This window comes from Antechinus flavipes, chromosome 1, assembly GCF_016432865.1.
Source record: "Antechinus flavipes isolate AdamAnt ecotype Samford, QLD, Australia chromosome 1, AdamAnt_v2, whole genome shotgun sequence".
Taxonomy (NCBI): domain Eukaryota; kingdom Metazoa; phylum Chordata; class Mammalia; order Dasyuromorphia; family Dasyuridae; genus Antechinus; species Antechinus flavipes.
This window is the reverse complement of record NC_067398.1, coordinates 558,725,836-558,746,883: the sequence shown is the minus strand read 5'-3', so window position 1 is coordinate 558,746,883 and position 21,048 is coordinate 558,725,836. Positions and strand designations below refer to the sequence as shown.

General features: G+C 35.0%; 1 protein-coding gene across 3 annotated transcripts in view; it reads right to left on the bottom strand.

The window, feature by feature from the left end:
• CAGE1 (cancer antigen 1) overlaps positions 1-21,048 on the bottom strand; it is a 92,315-nt gene that overhangs the window by 49,889 nt on the left and 21,378 nt on the right. For 2 of the 3 annotated variants that reach the window (XM_051970725.1, XM_051970727.1), the window contains 7 exons: positions 15,284-15,777; positions 13,902-14,105; positions 12,196-13,191; positions 8,816-8,884; positions 6,710-6,859; positions 4,941-5,039; positions 3,919-3,999 (listed from right to left, as the gene is read on the bottom strand). In XM_051970725.1, coding sequence (XP_051826685.1) covers positions 3,919-3,999; positions 4,941-5,039; positions 6,710-6,859; positions 8,816-8,884; positions 12,196-13,191; positions 13,902-14,105; positions 15,284-15,777 — 2,093 coding nt within the window. The remainder of the gene's footprint in view (positions 1-3,918; positions 4,000-4,940; positions 5,040-6,709; positions 6,860-8,815; positions 8,885-12,195; positions 13,192-13,901; positions 14,106-15,283; positions 15,778-21,048) is intronic. The other variant, XM_051970726.1, reaches the window with a different exon arrangement.

Sequence of the window (21,048 nt, the reverse complement as noted above, 5' to 3'; positions counted from 1 at the left end):
TTTCCCTGTCTCCTCACTCTCCCCATTCTCCAACAGGAATGAATTTCATTCTTGAGAGCTTCCCATTCCTGGAGTCAACTACCTCTTCAAAATATTAAGCCATTTCATGTTCTCTCTACCTCCTCTGAATCCTTTGATCATATTGTTTAGTTATGTCTTCTATGTTTTTGAAGTTGGTATTTTGAATGCAAATAAAATGTTTTGTGCCTCTTGATTTTGACCTTATTCAATTCAGCCCAGTGTTTTTAATGCAATGGAGTCAGATTCAAATAGAAATCAATCCCTATGGGCAGCAAAATAACAGAAAACCATAAATGAACATTATCTGTGTTTTACTGTATTTGTATTTATTTTGTTAAACATTTCCCAGTTACATTTTAATCTGGTACTAGTGCATTCAGGGATTTGATTGTCTGCAGAGAGTCTTGAGATATCTGATGCAAGCTGTCTGGGTCTAGATTCTCATACAATGTATTAATTTATTAATGTTTCTTATCTGCAAATAAGCATGCCATCAGCACCTGCATTCAAGTCTTTAGATTAAAATGTTTAATAACAAGAATAAATACAAATCCCTAGAGCACACTCTTAGACTTTCTTTCTCCAAGTTGTCACTGACTTATTAATAACTATTTTGTGTCCAGTCATTCAACTTAAATTTACTTAATAATACTACCACTTAGCTATAGCTTTGTGTCCAGTCCAAGCCAAATCTACTTATCTATCACCTAATTGTATTTGTCCATCTTATATATGGGCATAAGATGAGAAACCCTGTCAAATACTTTGCTGAAATTTAAGTACTGCACAGCATCTCTCATCTCTTTTCTACTTTTTTGTTACTTCATAGTAAAAAGAACTGAGCTTGTCCTTGATGAATTCATGGTACTACTCTGAGATCATTGATTCCTTAGGTACTTACAAACCAGCATCTGAAACTTTTCCAGGAAGAGAAAGTAAAACTCCCTCAGCCATGAAGCTGGTAGATTCTACTCTCTCCCATTTCTAAAAATGTCGGGACAATATTTACCCATTTGTAATTGCTATCCCATTTTCCAGAAAATGTCTAATTCTGCCTAGAGTGGCTCAGCAATCCCACCTGTCAGTGCTCCTTAGGATATTTTATTATTTGTGCCTAGTGACTCACTGAGCCTTTTCTGACTATCTCATTTACCTTGCATTTCCATTACCTTCTTAACATCTTTCCACTGAACATTCTCCTTAAAAGGGAAAATGGAAATGAAAAGAGTTGAAGAAGTCATCTGATCATTATACCAACTTGAACAGTGGCCCATTCTTTTTTTGATCTTCTTATTACTAACACTAGTTAAAAGAAGAATTCCCTCTGTGGTCCACAGCATTCAGCACCATTTTTGCTTATTCTAAGATGCAGTGTTCCTGACACGATTCTTACGATTCTTACGGGATTGGGGTATTCATCCTCATTGTTCTTTATACAACTTTTTGAAAAGTGGATTTGTCTATGAGTTCCATATATCTACATAATGGACTCTGTAGTTTTTCTTTTTGTTTCTCATCTAAATTATTTTTGCTTATGTCTTAGAATTTCATTCTTGAGAGCCTCCCATTCCTGGAGTCAACTACCTCTTCAAAATATTAAACCATTTCATCTTCTCTCTACTTCCTCTGAATCCTTTGATATATGTTCTCCTCAAATCTAAGTGACATCAGATTATGCAATTTTCCTTTCTTCTATATCATGACTTCTATGATAAGTTCCCCCAAATGGCCAGAATCAAATCCAAAATAGTGGTTCATTTTGAAAATTCTTTTTTTTTTGAAGGATGAAATCATTATTAAAATATGTCACAAATTGACCAGCTGCTATGGTTTGGGCAGAAGAGTGTGTGGCAATAGAGATTCAGATATTTCTGCCCCCTCTTCCACAATAATGCTTCCATAGCAATTTTGTGATGTGTCCTGAACTCCCCATCTAATTCCTCTTTTTTGTTCTGATGGTTTATAATATACTCTTAAAGTAACATTGCTTCTTTTTCCAGGTCTTTTGATCCTTGTCCAATATCTCTCCACCATGTTTTCCCCCTCAAGTCCTTGGGCTTCTTTATACGAGTAAAAGTTTTTAATAGAAAATGTTACTTCTTCACCTCTTTTTAATATATTCTGTACCTAGACATATAAACTGATACAAAGTGAATAACAGGAGAATGTTGTACATGGTACAACAATATTGTATGATGAGAAACTATGAATGACTTATTCTTGGGAATACAATGATCCAAGACAATCCCAAAGGATTCATGATGAAACATGTGATCCACCTCCAAAGAAAAAACTGATTTGTCTGAATACAGACTGAAGCATACTATTTTTCATGTTGTTCTTTTTTCCTCTCTTCCTTTTCACATGTATAGCATACAATTGCTCTCAGGGAGAGATAAAGGGGAAGCAGGGATAGAATTTGGAACTCAAAACTTTTTTTAAAAATGTAAAAAATTGTTTCAACATGTAATTGGGGGAAAATATTTTAAAAATAAAGTGAAATTTAAAAAAATATATAATCTCCAGTGCTCTGTACAAACAGTTTTCCTGAATCTGTACTCTGAATCCATCACCTCTCTATACAGAGATCTGCATCAAGTTTTGTCATGAGTCCTATATAATCAAAGTTGGTAATTATGTTGATCAGAATTCCTAAGTCTAAGTTTTTTTTTTACAACAATGAGTTGTATAAATTCTTTTCCTGTTTTTGTTCATGTCATTCTATGTCAGTTCATACAAGTCTTTCTAGGATTCTTTGACACTATCCTTCCCTTTCATCCTTTCTTATAGCATGACAGTATTTTATCTCATTAATATCTCTACCATAATATGTTCAGTCATTCCCTAATTGATGGGTACATACTCATTTCCCAATATTCTGCTACAATGTAAAGAATAACCATAAATAATTTTTTTCACTTTTGAGTGTTTTCTGTGAATTATTGAATTATGATATATGAATTATTAATAATTCAGTGAATTTTGTGTACCTTTCTGTTTTTCTCTGTGGTACTAGGCTTGTCAGATCTATGTGGCCATTTTTTCTTTTCTTTTTTAGTTTAAGGTTCTCTTGAAGAGATTTACAAGAAACCAGAAAAATGTTTTTGCTGGCATTTGTTTGGGTATATTTAATTCCCTTTAAAGAATCTATCATTCCTATATTTTAAACTGTGGTTTAAAAAATCCAAATCCTGTTCTCAAACACCATTTTGAATCTATTGTTTATTTTTCAAATCCGTCTTTTTTTGGGGGGAATACCATAGTAAACACTGGTGAAAATACTACCTGTGTTTCTGAAGGCTTCAATTTTTTTGCCCATGACTCCATCAGCCTTAACAATACCTTATCAGTTTCTACCGTAGTAGTATCATTTGTCTTCAAATTTCACCAGAAATCAGGTTTAACACTTCTTGGGAAGGACTTCATTATATCCAGACATATACTCCAGGGAGAGAGCAAATATCTCTGTTACTTATGTCGGGTCAACAAATATATCTCAGCAGATAGATACCAGATACAGAGGCCACTGCTTCTTCTGGCCATTATTGGACTTCTCCACTGTACCTGTGGATCTACATCCTTATTCTCTGAGATACAAGAAGCTACTTCCTATGGAAAGGAGCCCAGCCACCATTACCACAAAAAGACCCTCATGCTGGAAATGTTCAGTGTTTCCTTTTCCTTGGTGGCAAACTGCCTATTTGTGAAATATGAATGTCCAGTGCTTCTTGGAGGAAGGTGCAGTATTTTGGGCTGTGAATAAAGAAGGACTTCAAATAGATGGAGATTATGGAGTGTGGGTGGAAGGTAGGAGGAGGAATCAGTTCATATAAAGTTTATCAGTCTTTGCAATCTTTGCAAAATGTGGAGATAGAACATGATAAATATTAGACATACCTCAAAAACTTTCTCTTGAGAAACTTTTTCATTATCAATTAACTCCCTAAAGGTTGAGATTCTTTCCTTATGTTTCAGTAGCTAGGAAGAATTAAGACACAATTTATATTACCAAAGGAAGAGAAATTAAAATCGTATGTTCTTAGTATCTTTACTGTGCATTACTAGGTGTCAGGAAGAATCTTTAAATACATATGATCAAAGATGGCATAGTTGTCTCCATGAAAGATGAGATTTTATTTTTAAAGTAAATTCATGAGAGATCAATAAGGCTTTTTGAATATAGTATAAAAACAGGCTTAAATCAAAATGCTGCCTTTAATATTTGGAATTCCAATTCTAATTGTCCAAAGATTTAGCAAAATTAAATTATTAAATACAAATTACTTTTGAAATAGGCTTCTCTCTCCATTTAGACCAACCTGAGAAGGATGATTTCTCTGAATTCCCATGTTTTCTTAAGGCCTTAAATCACCCCAGAATTCGAGGTATATATCTTCTCTTTTTTCAAAAAATCCAAATCATTTATTTTCCTTTGTTGAAGGGCCAAATTATCATGAATATATAGCCTCATTCCTTTTAAGTAGGTAACATTGTTGCCTACATTCCTTGATATGTATCTCAGATTCAAAATGATGGATCTCTCAGATCTCACTCTGCAGCTGCTTAGTCTATACTTCTATTTCCTCTCTTTCAAATAGTGATCCCTTTGATTCTACCTTCAGATCTCTTCTTTTGGCATCTGAAAAATCTTTGACTACTAAACCAAAAACATAGATACTAATTAAACAAATTGTAGCAGATGAAGTTACCTTAATTGCTTATAAGAAGTAGGCTTAGTAAGATTTTGAATCAATATATATATTCTTGTGAGAGGCCTAAGAAAACTCTGGAGATCTAAGAATTACTTCTTTGAAAACAAAAACTATTCAAATAGTGTCTTTTAATATCTTTATTTTGCTTTATTCTTTGACTAAACAAGAGAGTTATTATTTCTAAGAGTGAAAAAAAAGTCACCATACCTCTTCTTCCAAATTTTTTTTCTTAAAGTTGAAACACTTCATTTTTTCATAAACATTCTCACCTTCCTGAAAATTTTCATTATCAGAATTATCTGTATCCTGAGAAGAATAAGAATATTATAATTGGGGAACCTAGACCAACTAGAGTTTTCAATAAAAACCAACCTTCAGCTACTTATCCTAAGGCATCTCAGAAAATATTATGTGAAAGGATTTCATATGGCTTCATATTTTAGTTTTTGGTGGGAAGTAGAGGCTCACTCAAAATGCAATAGGGAGATGCATATTGCAATACATTACAAATAAGGAAAATTAGAGTAAAGGATATCACTGAAGAATGATGAAGAATGCAAGATTAGGGAAAAAAAGTAAGAGGATGGGTTAGTCATATGCAAAGGCAGCTACATGGCACAGTGAAGAGAATGTCAGACCTAGAGTTAGGAAAACTCATTCTTAGTTCAAATCTGACCTTAGACACTTACTAGCTGTGTGACCCTGAGCAGGTCGCTTAACCTTGTTTGCCTCAGTTTCCTCATCTGTAAATGAACTAGAGAAAGAAATGGCAAACCACTCAATATCTTTTCCAAAATGACCCAAATGGGGTCGTGGAGGTTTGGACAGGATTGAAAAACAATTAAACAATAAGAAGTCACATGCAAGAGCTAGATAGGCCATGTGCTCCAAGTTATAAGTGGTCTACAGACCACTCAAGCATATCTCTCAGTACAATGAATAAATCTCCCAAGGTAAACTCATAGCTAGGATGGGAAATCACATAGGATAAGAATGGTGGTAGTCTTCATCATTGATTAGAAAAGCTACATTAATGAGATCATAGACCCATTCGAATATTAGAGATGATGGAACAGGATAATGTGAATTCTGGGACCCTAACTACAAAGTAAAGGGGCAGTTAGGTAGATCAGAGGTTAGAGTGCCAGGTCTTCAGTCAGGAAGACTCATTTTCCTGAGTTTAAATCTGGCCTGAGATCCTGTAGGACCCTGCACAAGTCACTCAACCCTAGCTGCCTCAGTTTTCTCATCTGTAAAGGGAATAGGAGAAGGAAGTGGACAACTAAGTATTTATTCCAAGAAAACTCCAAATGGGGTCAGACATGACTAAAATGGCTAAACATCATTATCCTACAAGAAAAAAAGAAAGAGGAAAAATGGAATTTGGTTACCCTGGAAGTGGGAACAATTTAATCTCTCTATCTATTTTGTAAATGTTATTTCAATAGCAGAGATAAACCAGGGTATTTCTGGGCTTAGGAAGAAAATACACCCTGGGGCACTTGAGAATATTTCTATATTTGAGGATGGCCTATCAGTTGCTTGAACTATTATATGCCTTACAACCATATTTGGGGCCTCATAAGTTAAAAAAAAAAAATCCTAGCACAAGACCCAAGGGACAGATCAAAATGAAAGTACTGGTCCCAAAGGGTTGTGGTTCATAGCCACCATCTGTTGTAATTACAATAGAAGGTGTTAATGAACAAGGAAATGTGCCCCAAGGTAAAGAAATCGGAGAAATGGGGACCTGGTTGATTCACAGCCTGCTTAATCAGTCCATTAAACATTTATTGTTGTTATTAGATAGGTAATAAACGAAAGTCAAGGAATATTAGATAGTGGGAGAGCTTTAAGTAATTCTAAAATCTGAAGAATTTAAGGTTTAGGCATCCTAGCTGGTTGTATTTTTGCCAGTTTTTTTTCTCTGCCTTATCACTCTTAGTTTTTGGAAACCTTCTGAATGTTTTATTTACCTCATAAGTAAGTAGTCCCACCATCAGAGCCATTAAATTGTGCATCTTCGATATAAATTGAGAAGTTTTTCTCATAGATGGTGAATTTAAACTGTCTTCTTCAAAAGATGGGCAGTCCAGGAACAAATTTGAATGCATTATCTTCATGTGCTGTAGTGGAAACATTTACATTTGTCTTGTTAAATATCTGAGAAGCTGTTTTTTTTTTTTTTAATAAAAGTGCTAAATTTTTTAAAAAAGCAAATCACCTAAAAATGCAAAGTTAGAGAATAGAAACTAAAAGCAGCTTCTTTTTTGGCAATGAAATTTTTGTCTAGCCAGCAGAGGTCAGAATTAAGTTCTAGTCTTAAAAATAAAAAAGAATAAAAAAGAATCAAAGATAAAATTGCATAAAGTACATAGTGCAAATCTTCATTCATTCAAAATTGGTTACTTATTCCAATTTTCCTCAGTTTCTTAACCTGTAAAATAAACTGGAGAAGAAAATGGTACGCCATTTCAGACAGTATCTTTGCCAAAAAAATCCACAAAACCTAGATGGGGTCATGAAGCGTCTAAAAAAAGATTTTAAAAAAACCAGTATTACTGAGAATTATAAATGCTGGTCTCATCTGGACTTATGGTACAAATTTAGGAGCAAAATTGAGGAATTTAAGTCAGTTTTCACACTAAAATATCATGTCACAAATCTTTGGATATTATATGTGTGTGATATTATATACACATATATTTTCATCCTTAATTTTTTCCCAAATGTATGTAAAAACAATTTTAATTTTAAAAAAATTTAATTCCAAATTCTCTCCCTTTCTCTCTTTTCTCCTCCCTGAGACTATGATTTGATATAGATTATATTTGTGAAACTATGTAAAACATATTTCCATATTAATCATGTTGTTAAAAAAAAAAAACCTCAAACCTCCCCCCCAAAAAAAAATTCTACAAAAAATAAGGTGAAAAATAGTATACGTCAATCTGTATTCAGACTCCATCAGTTCTTTTCTCAAGGTAGACAGCATTTTTCATTGTAAGAACTTTAGAATTATCTCAGATCATTGTGTTGCTGAGAAAAACTAATTCTTACTTAACATTTTAGAGATGGAAATATTGCTAGCAACAATATTTTCTTACAGAACTCCTATTCACACTACTTAGAACACCAAGACTTCACAGAACAATTAAAACTGTATTTATGCCAGTTACTATAGATACTAAAAAGTAATAAAACCTTTTACACATGTATTATTAAACTATATCAATTTAGGGGATTTCAATCTTTCAATACAAATAAACAACTAGTCTTTAACTAAAATATTTTAATAGATTCATTGGTAGCATTGAAAAATTAAGCAACTTGTCCACTGTCACACAGATGAATCAAGAAGCAGAATTTGAACCCAGTCCTTTCTGACTTTAAAGATTACCCTCTATATTTTCTTATATAACCTATTTGCTAACTATGGAAGAAAATTGGTCAAGGAAATCCTTTAATCTCCTAGACTGAGGTTCTTTCCAACAAGCTGCAATGATTTGGATTTACCAAAGTTTTGGTCATGTTTGATTCTTCTATGGTCATGAAGACCCAGTTACTATATATCATGAATCATCTCCAAAATTCTAAAGACTTAGGGTTTGTTTTACCATATTTCATGGTACTGATAATTCTGAAAAACTGATACAGGGTGATAATTTTTATTTTGCCTTGCTGCCAACTTTATCACTTAATTTTATTGTTTTTTTTTTTAAAGTGGTCATCCTGTGTACATTCTGTTCTCACTCATCCCCTCAATTCAGGACAAAAGTTTCAAGAGAATGGACACTACTTCCATCTTGTCTTTGTGTTCCTAGGTCCAAAGCATCATACTGTGATGTAATCATGGTTGGTACTTAATAAAAGCTTTATAAATCAATTTGACAAGGTAAGAAAGGGATGAAAAATACAACTACTGGTTTAAAACAGCAGCATTAACAACAAACTTTCTCAAGCATTCTAAATTGTTATAGGTGAATCAATCATGAAAATACCAATTTCTTCAGGTTAAATTTTCTATAGACATAAGCTTGAGATCATGAAAGGCTCTTCTACTAATGCAGGTGCCTACATACCTGAAGAAACCTCCCCAACATGTGTATCTTCCACTCTAACTCTCTTTCTCTTTTCTTTAATACTTCTTTCTGCAAACAAATATCTTTGTTAGCTTCATGTAATTTGGTATTACCCAATATATTCTAGTATTTTACCAGGAATTAAAGTCAAATTTATTGGTCTTCAGTTTGCAGAATCTCCTTCCTTTTTTATGTAATTCTGGGATTTTGATTATGTGAACAATTATTCCATTAATAGAAATAGGTAAGTTAGCAAGGAGAGCAGAGTTGGGATAAAAGTTGAACTTTAGGCATATTGAATTTGAGATGCTGCTAGAATATATAATAAGATACTAATCAAGTTTTGGAAATGTAAATCTGGAGCTTAGGTTGGAACTGGAGCTATGGCTTCAGGAATTATCCATAAAGAAATACTAGCTGAACCTGGAGGAACAGATAAGGATGCCAAGGGAGAAAACATTATCAAAAAACACTGAAATGGCCCCCATTCTTAAGGAGCTTTTAAACATTTCCATATTTGTCATGCTATGGAGGAAAAAATCAGGTCAAAAGGGAGAAAAAAACATGAGAAAGAAAAAAAAAAGCAAAGAAACCAAAAAAAGTAAAAATACTATGCTTTGATCCACCTTCAGTCTCCACAGTTCTCTCTCTGGATGTGGATGGCTTTTATCATCACAAGTTTACTGGAATTAGCTTGGATCACCTCATTGTTGAGAGCCAAGTCCAAGAAGTGATTTCCTTTAAGCACAGATCTGAGCATATCAGTGCCCTACACAATAAACTCCAGTCACTCTCTATTTCCTCTAGGATAAACCGAACATTTTGTATGGTTTTTAAGGCCCTTCATAATTTGGCTCCAATGAATCTTCTCATGCTCATAATACATTACTTTACTCTTAGCATCTATGGTTCAACCAAGTTGGCTGTTCCTCTTCTGAGACAGACAATTTCCTGTTTCTGTCCCTTTGCACTGGCCATCTCCTTAAGCCTGGAATACATTTGCTCATCACTTCTGCCTCAGAGCAGTCTTCACTTCCTTCCAAAAACAGTTCAGGTATAACCTTTTACACCAGGTGTTTTCAACCTTTTAACAGGCCTCATTGGCAGTCTAATAAAACCTATGAACCTTTTTCCTCAAATAATGTTTTTAAATTAATAAAAATAAAATGCATAGCATGATAAAGGAAATTATCAAAAGAAACAATCATCAATGTTTGAAAAAGTTAAGTTCAAAGACCTTAGATTAAGAACCCATGTACTAATATGGCTCTCCCTGATCCCCCAGCTAGTAGTGTCCTACATGCACATATAGACCATAAATTCTTGGATGTGTATGGTAGAAGGCAAGCTCCTTAAGAATAGGGGCTATTTCAGTTTTGTTTCTCAGTTTCCAGTACAGTGTTTGGTATTATACAATCTCATCAGTCTTAGTCCTTTACCCCTGCTCTGCTCTCTGCCCCTCTGATTAACAGAGAGAGCCTAAAATATCTCTGGCTGCACTACTTTGGGACTTCTCTGACTTGATCATGTCTCTGATGGCAGATACCTCACCATTGCTGCCTATCTCCTTCCCCACCCCCACTCCTCTTCCAAATTCCTTTTATGTTTTGTCTTTCCTTCTTAGATTATTAGCTCCTTGAGGGCAGGAACCTTTTTAATTTTATTTTTAAAATTTGTATCCTCAGTGCTTAGCACCATTCCCAATACATAGCAGGCCTGTAATCATGTTTGAAGAGTGTGTTGAAGAATGAATAGATGGGAAGGGAAAGGAAAGGCAGCAAGTATAAACAATTCCTTCTTGTTATCTGACAGTAAAAGGAGATAAGGTGGTAGCTTTAGAGAATAAAATGACTGAAGATTTTTCTAATAGAGACCTCGGTATGTTCTTAGGTGGAGGTAAAGAAAGATTGAAGGTAGATGAGGGAGAGAAAATGAAGGACAGAACATAACCCTGGAGGGGGTAAGGAGAAGGATGATTACTGGATAGCATCAGAATAGTGAAGTAAAATTGCACTGGACTTCAGCAATAGGAAAAAGCAGGGTTCTACTTCCAGCTTTTTGCCTATCCTGTTCTGTGTTTTGAAGCAAACGATTAAATGTCTCTGAAGCTCAGTTCCCTGTGGATGCTAGACTGAAGGGTCTTTGAGGACCCTTTAAGCTCTGACACTGGATGACTGCACTGGTAGAGCACAGAGATAGGAAGACAGGCAGGGAAAGGGTCTCGCACCAGATGTCTACAGTCTTCTCAGTAAAATGAAGGAATATGATTAATTGGAGAATTGGGGAGGGGCATTGAGTAAAATGAGAAAGATTTGTAACAGCTGTCAGAAGTTGATAAGAGATGAATAAAAAGACTCGTACTGTGAATTTGTAGAGGATAACAACTAGCTGCATGGCCTTAACCAATTATCAGCAACTAGGGAGCTGAACAAAGGAAAGGGACCACAGAGGTTGCTCATGAGGAGGGTAAAGACCAAGGGTAGCAGTGAATGGCCTAAATGGAGAAGTAGAGGTCTTGGTAGCAGAGAAAAACCATTCAGAATTCTAGAAGGAAAACAATAGTTCCAAGTGATGAGGTCCAAGGTATGACGCTGCTACAGTGGAACCAAAGATCACCAGAATTAAAGGCTGAGAAACTGAGTCCAGTGCATGGGCCAGGTTGATGCAAAATCCCATCAGGGAATAGGGTGAGAGATAGAATAGGGCCTACAGTGCTCAAATCACTGATAAAAGTAAGAATGTTGTCAATGTTGCCTGTTGTTCAGATGTGTCCAACTCTACTTGACCCCCGGGACTTTGAACATGGGGTTTCCTAGGCAAGGACATTGGGGTGGTTTGTCATTTCCTTCTCTAAAGTGCCCCATTTTACAGAAGTCGAAACACTCTCCACTAGAGGACAACAAGGAAGGTAAGGTTGCAGAAGAAATCCAGGATTTTATTGCAGCTAAGACAAAAAATTCTATTTCTGGAAAAGGCTGAAACTAGAACAGAATGGACATTCCACAGATCATACTCAAAGGACTAGGTGAGGGTTGAAGTGGATCTGAGGAGAACAGATTTTAGAATTAAAAATTCAAATCCAAGAAATATGAAAGTAATATTATCCTTTTAATAAAATCTGAATGATTAATCAGCTAGTATTCTGTGAGGCCTACCTTACAATGAAGCTGGTGTTTTGCTATTAAAAGTGTAACATGAAGTCCTTTATACACAAATAAAATCTTATATGACTGAAACACGATGGATATCACAGTATTTGTCATTTTGGAACCTACTTCAATTTTATGATGTTCAGTAGTGTTCCTGAAGGCTCTGATTACCTGGGGCCAATTGAAAACTTACAAATTTTGGTATTAGAGATTTTGAATTTATATCAATACCTTTGCAATGTCTGACTCCATTATTTCCTCCAGCTGTTGCTTCCACTGAGCTGTTTCAAGTTTCCAGTTATAATTTTGCTCCTCATTCCTTGCAATTTGTTGCTTAAGTTTTGCATTCTCACTTTTTACCTCATTGGTCTGCTGCTGTAACTTGGTATTCTTAGCCCTTTCACTTTCAGTTCTTGATTGCAAAATTTTAACTTGCGCAACCAACTGGCCAAGATTCCTTTCCTGTATCTTGACTTCTTCTTGTTTCTGGAATTCTCCTTGGAGTAACTCCAGAGGTGAAGTTGCTTTCTCCACTTCTCTGAGATTTTTTAACCTCCCCATTTCTTCCTCTTTTTTGTTTAAGGCTTTTTCCATTTCTAAACAATAATTTATGGATTTATTCTTTATCTCTAATTCATTCTTATACTTCTCCTGAAGAAGAAGAAAATCTGTTTTTATCTTTTTAAGTTCTGATATTAAAGTGTTCTTTTCAAGCATAGATTCCTCAAGCTGTTTTTGTATTTCAGTTGAAGCCTTCTGCAAATTTCTCAAAGAGTTTTCAATATCATTTTTTTCTAGGATAACCCTGTACTTGTCTTCAATAAGCTCTTCAATATTCTCTTTCAATTTATTTATGATATCAACAAATACCTGTTGTTTGGAAATTTTTAGCTGTAGTTCTTTGACATTATTCTCTAAATAAAAGTTACTAGACTCCAATTCTGTTATTTTACTTTGCTGCTTATGGTTATCCTGTTTTAATGTATTTATGACATCATTCAAATCTATATGCTCCTCATCCAGGGATTGTAAAGTTTCAAAAGCAAACTTTGGATCTTGGGGATTGAAGTCCTCTATAGATGCTTCACTCCAAGTACTGGTATCGGTGAAATAAGTTAGGAAATTCTCATGGCGGTTTGGAGACTCTATCCCTACTTCCTTTGGACAAGTATTTGACTTCTCTGGAGCTTCCTTAGCATTCTGGGATTCCCTTGGATTAACATAAATCTATTTGCAATTGAGAAAGCAAGAGAGAAAAAGAGAGACAATCACCATCTCTGTCAATATCCTGCTACTCAAAATGGAAGAATTTTAAGTGAAAGATCAGTAGTTTTATGCATCAGTGCCCCGATGTCTGTCATTGCCTGAAGAGTAAAATCATCTGTTTTACAGGAATACTGTTACCCGTTCGCAGGACATAATTTCCCAGGACATACAACCTTTCAGACCCTATGCTATTTCCCTGGTCTTCAAATAAATCAATCTACTAAAAAAAAAATTCAATGGTGAGAAAAGTTATCTTTTAAATGTGGAAGCATTAAAAAAAAACTGACAAAACTATTGGATCCCTATGTCAAACTGATGTTACTACTCTGATTTTATCATTATTAGAGTGTGAGAGGTGCTTGTCTTCTGATAGACAAGGACCAGGACTTGAAGAACTTGAAAGACTCTAAATATATCTCTTTGAAGAATAACAGTGCTATTGCTGAATAGAGTTTGGTGGGTCCAAGCTCTTCATTTCACAAAGGAGAAGACTGAGCTATTAAGAGACATTTATTTGATTCTGAAGGATTAACACCAACCTTAGGCAGGTATACTCAAGAAGCTTTGCCAGAATACAACAAAAATTACTTTAAAAAATATACTATTGGGGGAAAAAATTAAATCAAAGCTTTCCTTTGCCTGCCATTTGGTGAAAATGAAAGACTGCTCACACTTCTAAGTTGAAGGCGATAGCTGTGATTTTCCCCATCTAACTGATGACGAAAAATGCTACTCATTCTGTTCTTTTGGTCATGTCTATTTGACTGCATCAGATCTTGAACAAAATCTTTGTTTTTGTCCAGGGGGCATGGCAGATGTAGAGTGCTGGTATCTCCTGAGTTCTTTGTGTGTTGGACATATTGCTCAGCGTCAATCTGTTGAGATGGATGAAGAGATTAGGAACTTTCATGAGAAAAAAAAAAAAAAAAACCCAAAACAAAATACCACAACAAAAGCAAAGCCTGGCAGATAGTAGCAAAGGTCTAGGGTAACAAATAAATCTTATTCTCTTCTTAAAAAGATGTTGGCTTAATTAAAATAATGGAATTCCTCCCTGTGAAGTGTTATGTTTTTTTATAAATTTCACTAGACTATATAATAAACTCTAGGAAGACAGAATTTTCTCCTCCTCTAAAGTTCTTTTTTGTTTTGTTTTTAAATTTTATTTTTCTCCAGTTATATGTAAAAACAATTTTAAACATTTTAACATTTTAAAAATGAATGTTAGCAAACATTCAAACAAACAAGTTTTTAGAACTTTAAGCTCCAGTTTCTTTCCCTTTTCGCTCCTTACCTCCCACTCCCATTGAGAATGCAAGCAATTCAATACAGCTTATACATATGTTAGCATGCAAAACATTTACATAAGTCAAGTTGTGAAAGAAAACATAGCTCAAAGAACCCTAAAACTCTGAAATTCTTTATGTGGCACCAGATACCAAGAGAAATTAATAAATACTAGATAATAAAAACAATTAGGTTGCACCTATATTGAATCTTGATTTTGGTAGCATTATGCTATTCAGTTGGGAATTAAGATATATATCTAAAATGCTAAAATTTCAGAAGGGTCATTTCACGTTACAAAAAGTATCCTATAATCCAGAATTATCCTCTTTTTAATACTTTATAGTGTTCAAAAGCTAACTTGGTCTAATTTAATCAAAGTACCAGTTTCCACTGGTATAACATATGAGATATGTATATTAACATAGCAACATAGAACTAAGGCTGAAAAAAGAAGCTAACCTGAGTCTAAAACAATTAAGTCGATAAGACATAAGCTTGATAAAACAGAAAATACTATCCATAATATCAGTAATATTCACACTCATCACTAAGGGGTGATGAACAGTAAGGATTTGTTAGGAAAATGAATTCTATAGAGGAAGAGAGTATTTGAATTTAAGACTTTTTTTTTTTTTTACTGTTCCTATGATTATAATGACTTAACCTTACTTGCAATGTTGTACTACAAACCTATACATAAAAACAAACAATAAATATTTTAATAATTTATGGTTTTTATTTTCAACATCATTAATCTTATCACCTTGGCTTTGTGAATAGCAGTCTGGTCAAACCCCTCTTTAAGAAGTGATTCCCCAACCTCTGTACACATGTTTTTTTCATACAAGAAACTCGAAGTCTTCTTGAGGTTTATGGAGGTGTCCTTAATAATGTTGTCAAACAATGAGTCTTCTGTTATTGGGAGAGGCACTGAAAATTCATCGTAGACCTTTAGAAGTGGATTGTTGGGAGAGTTTACCAGAGTCTCTTCAGTATACACATCTTTTTTGATAAAAAATGTCAACATGTCATTTTGCTCTGGAATCTTTTCCTTTTTAATACTGCTGTGACTGGCATAACCACAATATTGGCCTTGTGGGAATTGTTCACAATCATTCTGAAAATGTGGTTCACTTTCATTGCTTAGAGCTTCTGTCCGGTGGAATTTGCAAACAGATTCATATCCTCCTTGAGTGATAGTATTGGTGTTGTCTGGAGATATTAATACAGTCTGTAAATGGTCCTCAAGACTGTCAACTTTTTGAATTGGGAAAAAGAAAAAAATCTGGTTAATTTTATTGAAATAGATTTTATTTTTTTAATTAGAAGTAACATTAGCACTTCATTGTCATTACTGTAATGCATGGTTACTTACTGCTTCACAGTTTACAAAGTACTTTCTTCAATAACAATCCTGCTGAGATAAGTAGGGCTAGTATTATTTTATGTTAACTCATATCAAGGAATACAATTTATTAGGGGTTCATATGCATTATTTCACCTAAATTAATGGAAAATTTGTATCATACAATTTGTTAGGGGTTTGTAGGAAGTATTTCACCTAAATTAATGGAAAATTTGTATCATTCAATAGCTTTCTAGTGTGTTTCAAAAAGCTAAATTGATGCATCACCATATTAGATCATATTAGATCTGACCATATAGATCAAATTTCATTAGACACAAAAAAAGGCACCCATTTTAAAAAAAATCATTTTGGAGTTCGATTGCTCGAATAATTAGAGTCCAGGGGTCCTCCAACTTTTTAAATAGGGGGCCAGTTCACTGTCCCTCTGACTGTTGGAGGGCTGGACTATAGTAAAAACAAAAACTTTGTTTTGTGGGCCTTTAAATAAAGAAACTTCATAGCCCTGGGTGAGGGGGATAAGCATCCTCAGCTGCTGCATCTGGTCTTCGGGCCTGTAGTTTGAGAACCCCTGAACTAGACCAATGGCTTAGGCTTAATAAATCTAATTATCTTCAAAGAATCTGTAAAGCACATTGATTGTTGAATTTTTAGGTAAACAGATTAGTGAAGACAAAGAATTTGAGAATATGATCCTCAGTGGTTGTCCTTATTGAATTCCCTGTTTGCTAGACCAAGATTTGATGAGGAAGTGAAGAGAGCTGTCTGGATAAACTAGTAAGGGCTGAGGAAAAAAGCTTGTATGATTCCCAACTTCTACTTCTAGTTTGCAAAGTACAAAGTCCTATCTTTCACTGTTATGGGCCAGAAATTGAAACAAGGTGCTAAGTCAGTGGAATTGATAGAGACAATAGTTTGCTAATTTAGCATGGTGCTAAATACATGTACTAAATTAGAGAACTGTTAAGCACCATACTAAATTAGTACATGTACTTAGTGTATTTACTATAGTTCTACAAGATTCACACCTTTGATAAGAGAGCTATATAAGCTAGGAGCCTCAGTCAGGATTCAGTTGGGGAGATTCAGAAGCCAGAGAAGGCAGGCAGGAGCTCAAGCTCTCGGAACCAAGGCCAGACTGAAAGGCTCTCCAGAAAGCTGCCCAGCCCCAGAAAGGAGATAATAAAGGATCTTGACTATAAGAAAGCTAACTGGGCCACAGGAAAGGAGATAAGACTTGGAAAGAGACAATAAAGGATTTGGACTTTAACCCCTGGCTGCTCTTGTGGTGGTTACAGAACTGAAACGAAGGCTGCCTCCAGAGACTCCAAGAAAACCTCAACAGCGAAGATTACATTTTAGAGAGACTATTACATTCCACCAGGCAATTGTTTCTATTAATCAAAGCAATTTAGTAAGTCACAGATATAGTAAGTCATACACTCTCTTAGAATAGTAATTTATCAGCATTACTTGATCTGCTAAATGATACCACCTAAGGATTCTCTAGGACAGCTCATTTGCCAGAGGACTTAACAGTTCACTGTGCAGTAGATAACCAAGTACAAGTGATTATTCTCTCTTTTCAGAGAACTTAATACTTCACCAGAGCAGCAGTCATTGTTTAATGAAGCATGGGAAGAAGAGGAATCACAAAAACCAGAATTGGAATGGGCTTTTTGAGATTCCCCTGAAGTGTGTAGTTTTAAGAAAAAATGTGTTTACTATTTCTTTACTCACCTGTTTGCTGAAAGTAAAAAAGGTTTTTTTAAAGTAAGAGTTAGTCCCAATATAGTCTGCATATACCTCTTCAGTTCTAATACTGAAATTATATATATATAAGCATCAAAGGTAAGATTGGGGGCTATAGATATTGGATAAAAAAATAATTGCACTGGAATGTCCATGTTAATCTCTGATACAAGAGAGCTAAGAGCACATCTCTATCCTCTAATAAGTTGTAGGCAACTTCTCTTTTATTGGGATTTTGGCAGAAAACTTAATTGTTAATCAAGAATAGTGAGCAAAATCATCTTAAGAGAAAAGGCAGTGTAAGTAAGCTACATAAAAAGTGGCCTTTCTGGAACCCTTCCAGGCTGATCTCCTAGGGAGATGAACAGTTTTCCATAGCAGTTAGCCAAGAGAGTTGGTCCTGGAAGTGCCAATAAGAATTAACACTAAGGATCAAATTTCCAGAAAGAATGGAGAATAAATGAAACTTTACATCAACCTGAAAAAAATTAGCTATGTTTATGTTTCTGCTGTTACCAAGAAACAGTTATATATGTATGAAAAAGAGGTCCATCTACCTTCAAGGGGGAAAAGTAAAAAGGTTGAAAAGATTTTCATTCTCCAGGTTTTCAAAAGAGAATAAAGTCTTGATTGAAAGAATAGAATCCAGGACTAGAAGAACGGTTCATTAATTTAAAGGAGATAATAAACAAGAAATAAGCCAGTAATAAAAATTGATTGATCTTAAATATATCTAGGCAAAAGCCCAAGATATGTAAGTAAATAGGGCAGCTAGGTAATGGGGTGGGTAAAGGGCTCATCTTCCTGAGTTCAAATCTGGTCTCAAGATACTGTGTGATGGTCAGCAAGTCACTTAATTCTGTTTGCCTCAGTTTCTGCAACTGTAAAATGAGTTGGAGAAGAAAATGGCAAACCACTCCAGGGTCTTTACCATGTAAACTCCCATATGGGATCATGAAGGGTTGCCAACAACAGTAACAGGAAATAAATAGTGGAATAAACTTCCTTATACATAGAGACAAATTTGACTTCATAACTATTATTGAAACTTAGTGGGATGGGATTCAAGCATTTATTAAGCATTTATATGTACTAGGCTGTGGATTAAAAGGCAAAATAAAAAAAAGTTCTTGATCTCAAGGAAATGAAAACATAAATAAATGAATACAAAAAATATTCAAGGTAAATACAAAGTAGTTTTGGGCAAAAGGCGAAGATCAGGGCATGAACAACTCTTGGGCGAGGATGGACTTGAGCTTGAGTTGAAGCATAAAGGAAGTTCAGGCTTCTCAGAAATGGAGATGAGGGAAGAGTGTATTCCAGGCACAGGGTACAGCTGATGGAAAGGCATGGAATTATAATGTGGAATGTAAAGAAAATAGTCAAGTAGCCAATTTTGTTAGGATGTAGAATGTGTGAAAGAGAGTGAATTCCAGAGGCATTTGTGTTTTATTCTAGGGGAAACTGGGACTAACTGGAGCTCCCAGAGCAGCCAAGTAATATGGTTGGCTCTGTGCATGAGGAACATTGGTTTGGCAGCCATGTGGAAGATGGATTAGAGAATGAGGAACTATCATTTTTAGCTAGAGGATAGGGGCTGATCAGCATGAGTGTGATGGAGTCTACCCCACTGTCCACTTTATCACGCACAAAGGGAGGCCAAATTCCTGGGACTGCTTTGTCTGTGGAATAATCATCCAAACAAATGCTGGAGCCTTCTTCCCTGAATGGGCACAATAGGCCTGTGCTCACCCTACATACCACCTTTATGACAAGAGCAATCTCATTATCCTGTATTATAATGCCCATCTTCCTATTGCTCCAGCATGGCCAATGTAAACATAATATGCAGGTTATTTTGTTCCTGACAAGGATCCTCCCTAACTACTTTTTGCCCTTACTTCCTCTCACCATCTTCCCTTGGACCTTTAAAAAGCTCTCTTCACTCACAACATGTTGCCAACCTATTTTTGATTTTGTCCATGAGCCTTTTCACATCAATCAAGAGCTATGATTATAAAAACACCTGAATGAATTCTTCACATTTTGAACAGCTCTCCCACAACCTGCTACTTCTTTAGACGTGATATTAATGAAGAAGAAGGGATGGATTCAAGGGTAGAGTCAGCAAAGCTTGGCAACTGACCAGACACAAAGGGAAAATGATTACTGGGGAATTTGTTGTGTAATTGCTCAGTTGTGTCAGACTTTTCATCACCCATCATGGGCTTTTCTTGGCAAAGATGCTGGAGTAGTATGCCATTTCCTTCACCAGCTCATTTTACAGAGGAGGAAACTGAGGCAGACAGGATCAAGTGATCTGGCCAGGGTTACATAGTTATTAAGTGTCTAAGGTCAAGATTTGGACTCAGAAAGGTGAGTCTTCCCGACTCCAGGTCTGGCAATCTATTTACTACCTACTACTGTGTTAGAACATGCAATATTTAAACAGTTAAAGTAGGAAATTGAAATTATAAAGATATACACTCATTTGAGGAAATCCAGGACTCAGAGAAATGAAAACATTAATATGTAGGAAAGATCAATGGAAATAGATATTGAAGAAATATTATAGGATTCTATTATAGGCTACACACAAAGAAAAAGAAAACAGGTAGGGAGTTTTGAAACAGATCATAAAACTGGCACTGAGATCTAATATGATAATCATAAAATACTTCAACCACACACTCATCTTTTGGAGTTGTCAATGGCAGAGCAGCTGATGCATTTTTTAATTTTTTAAATTCAATTTATACAATTTAACAGTACAATTTAATTCAAATCATATAATTTAAAAATCCCCTTAAAAATAATTTCTTTTTCCAAAAAGTAAGATTAGAGACAAGAGACAAGAACTTACAATTTGGATTTGATTATGACCAAGAAGGTCTGTATCAGCAGAAGAGATGGAAATCTTGGGCACGGTGATAGGGGAATGGAAGAAAGTGATCATTCCATTCTAGGATTTGTGATAAAGGGGAGCTGAAGCTGGACACAATCTTGACATGCTTCCCAGACTCGGGAAAAACATTTCAAAGGATTAAGAGAAAGGATAGATAGGATTTAATAGTCCTAAATTCTATATCGCAAGTCATTTCAAGAGGAAGTGGGAAGTTACTGAAAGAACTAGAACATATGACTTCTGAGACTGTTAGTAATCTTTAAAAGATCATGAAGAATGAAAGAGAGGGCATGACTTGAAAAGGGCAAGTGTTCTGGCTTCCAAAGGGGAAAAAAATTAAAATCTTCAAACTACAGATTGTGAGCTTTATCTCAATTCCTGGGATTATTACAGAATATTATTAACATGATGATTTTAAAAAGAAAACACTAATCAATAAAAAAGCTGGTATAGCTTAACAAGCAAAAAGATGATACTAGATTTAACCACATTACCATTTAGTGAT